Source organism: Cyprinodon variegatus, unplaced genomic scaffold (assembly GCF_000732505.1).
Source record: "Cyprinodon variegatus isolate N-32 unplaced genomic scaffold, C_variegatus-1.0 Scaffold453, whole genome shotgun sequence".
In the NCBI taxonomy this organism is placed as follows: domain Eukaryota; kingdom Metazoa; phylum Chordata; class Actinopteri; order Cyprinodontiformes; family Cyprinodontidae; genus Cyprinodon; species Cyprinodon variegatus.
In genome coordinates, this window is record NW_015150906.1 from 563,346 (window position 1) to 566,628 (window position 3,283).

Here is a 3,283-nt window from a genome sequence, read left to right on the forward strand (position 1 = left end):
CAAAAAAGTACTCCAGAGTGTTGTTCAGCATGGGGGTGAGTAGAAAATGAAGGCTAATCATGTTTTGGGTGTACTATTCCTTTAACTTTGTATTTCACTTCACTTATCAATCTCTGAGTAATGCTCATGAGTTCTGCTCCAGGCTGCAGCCCCTCCCTTTACCTGTGAAAAACGAGAAGATGGTGCATGTCTACAAAGAGCTGACCCCTCCAGGAAGCACCTATCTTAACTGTGCTGCGCCTGCACCGTAAACAACCTTTAAGGACGGTGGGTGTCTGAGCATAGATAATTAACAGTCCTATTTTAGCTAATGACCAAAGCATGACAATCTGTTCTTTTGCCTCTAGAGACCTGAGACTTTTTCCACCCTTCAGAAGTGGTTTGATACGGTGAGGTCGTGACACAACTAAAACTAATATCTAAAAACAAATTAATAAAACATTAACAAAACATTTTCTCTGGCTGATGAGCTGGATGCTATTTTCTGATCATCTGTTTAAAACAAACTAACAAACAAAAGCCCCATTTAAACCATCATTGTGAAACTGTGCCAAGATCGGTCAGAGCACGGAAAACGAGATAACTGCTGAGTGTAAATGGTAGAAAAATCGAACTGGGCCGCACCACACACAACCGAACCGCGCTAACATGGTACTAGTTCATCAGTAGGGCTCGGCGCGGTTCAGTTCTGTCTCAGATAACAAAGAGGGCATGAGCAGACTGCATCATCACCAACAATCAGGAAATTTCAGACATTCATAAAAATCCTAGCTTCCCTACCATGCCAAATGATTTACAGTGATTAATCTGCTTAGCAGTCTGACGAACATCAATGTCTGTCATTGTTTCCTGTGCCTGTAAGCCCTGATTAGACTAACGTTTGTCGTATCCACTTCCAAAAATCCGACTCTGTCAAGTAAATTAAGCAAAGGCTTCCTTCTTCGCCTGATTCTCTGCAAACTTTCTGAATGTTATGGGCGCCGTCATGTTGATTTCCTTGTTTACATCTAGTAAGCAGTAGTACCGTAGGTCGCCACTAGGAGCCGAGCTCGGCACAGTTACTGACCAAAGCTCGGCACGGATCGGGTTTTAGAGGGTAGTGTAAATGGGGCTAAACTGTCTGCAGCACTATAATGAACTAAAATAAAGAGAAACACAGAAAATGAAATTATCTCCTCCTGTTTGACTTTATTTTAACAACCCATCTGCCCAAGCATTGGTTCTGAACATCATCACCGATCCTTACCTGAGTAAGGTGTCGGGTGTGCAGCTGTCGTCATGCGACACCCTGTAACCCACCTCCAGGCCCAGACTGAGGTCCATCTCGTCGGCCACGCGCAGAGCCAGACTCAGCGCTGCCTCCGAGTACGGCTGGGAGCAGCACACCAGGCCGTGGGCGAACTCAAAGGACAGGGCGAATTCCACGCACCACTGCGCCACCTGCAGGACAGACAATTCAGCTACAGTTCATTTGAGTTTATTTCTACAGAACCAATTCACATCATGTCATCTCAAGGCACTTTACAGTTCAACCAGATCATCCAGTCAAATTGATTCAGAGTTTTTTTATCTAAGGAAAACCAGTTGATTGCATCGACTCATTGACTCTTCAGCAATCCCTCACACTAAGCATGCTTGTAGCGACAGTGGAGAGGAAAAACTCCCTTTTAACAGGAAGAAACCTCCAGCAGAACCAGGCTCAGTGTGAGTGGCCATCTGCTGAGGCCCACTAGGGTTCAAGGAGACAGAAGCAGACATAGAAAAGCAGCTGCAAACACACAGCCAGGCAGACGAGCTCCGAGCCAGCTCCCATGTCAGAGGATGAAGAGAGCACATCCAGCCAGTCACAGTCAGAGAAACAGGACTACACTGAAAAACAAGCCCACGACAGGAGAAACTAAGTGCTGCTGAGCAGAGGATTGGTATCTGTAATAATTCTACAATGAAGCTTCCTAAAGGCTCAAAGATATTCTGAAAAGCCGATCTGGGAGTTTAAAGGGTTTATAGTGAATCTGACTGTAGAGGAAATAATAAAACGTCCCTGAATAAAAGCTTTAAGCTTCAAATCGGATCTAAACAAACATCCCAGAACAAAGATTTTCTCCCTTATATCCAAACCACCAACAGGTCTGTCCTGTTTAATAAAGATAAAACCAAAAGAGAGTCAATATTTGATCAAAGATCAAACAGAAGGCGTGTCTCTGAGACAACTGGAGAAAATATGTTTGTTCTCATTAACCTTGAAGTGAATGCGAGATGAAGAACGGTGACAGAGTGAGCAGCCTGGGGGTCAAAGGTGAAGCCGTCGCCCTGACAGCAGCGTGACTCGTGTTAATGAATGAGGAGGGAAGCTGTGAAAGGCGCAGCTCTTAGTGCGATGAAAGCAGAGAGTCTGTGGCTGAACGAATGTTCAGGTTACAGTAAATTAGATCCTGTCTTCCATTAGCTTGAAAGGGGCGGAGCTTCGACAGTAACCAGGTCATCCCAGGAAGACTAAGATGGTGTCAAAACAGCTCAGCTACAGCTAGAAACAACCAGTCTGTCTCTCTATAATTATCAACATATAGTTTTGTTCCGGTTATGGTTTCCTATGAAGAAAGAATCTCCTCTATTTTTCACACATGCTGCCTTATTTCTGCACTTCATTAATGAAGCGGATCCAGAATGCTTCATCTGCTTTGCTTCAGGTCCAGAAGAAAGCAAAGACAAATTATGAACCAAACTAACAAAGAACTCAGGAGAAAAACCTGCAGAGCTCCTGCTGAGTTCAGGGACGCATTAGAATCGGCAGGGTCTCAATAAAAAAGCTGCAGTTTTTACAATTCAGAGAATTTATTTAAAGGTATAGTGGAGGATTTTCATACATTTCCACTTTTAAAAAAATGCACATGGAAAACCCTGTCGGCTCCTGAGAGGAAAGACCTATTAATAAAAAATAAATGAATTTTATTGATCTGGAGAAATTCACCTCTGCTTTTAACCCATCCCCTTGGGGAGCAGTGGGCTGCCACTGTGTGGTGCCCAAGGAGCAGTGTGGGGTTAAGGGTTTTTGCTCAAAGACCCAGACTGAACTCAGAACCTCTGGATTCCAAGCGCAAAGCCCTAACCACTAGGCCACCCCTCCCCAAAATGTGTGCAAAAGCGTGCACAAGCCCATTTCTCCTCGTGCACGCTCTGTTTAAAAGTTGCTGGTTGCATCGCTCATACAAGCCTACTTTCCAAAAGATTTGCAGTTTTTCCACAATGTCAGACTCACCACCGGTAAGTGAAAATGGGGACGAGC

At 44.4% G+C, this 3,283-nt stretch overlaps 1 protein-coding gene across 1 annotated transcript in view; it reads right to left on the bottom strand.

Annotated features, from left to right (window-relative positions):
• The window catches only part of LOC107093917 (ATP-dependent RNA helicase DQX1-like), a 16,942-nt gene that overhangs the window by 11,545 nt on the left and 2,114 nt on the right, over positions 1–3,283 (bottom strand). The window contains exon 2 of the mRNA XM_015389266.1: positions 1,247–1,440. Within this exon, the coding sequence (XP_015244752.1) occupies positions 1,247–1,440 (194 nt within the window). The remainder of the gene's footprint in view (positions 1–1,246; positions 1,441–3,283) is intronic.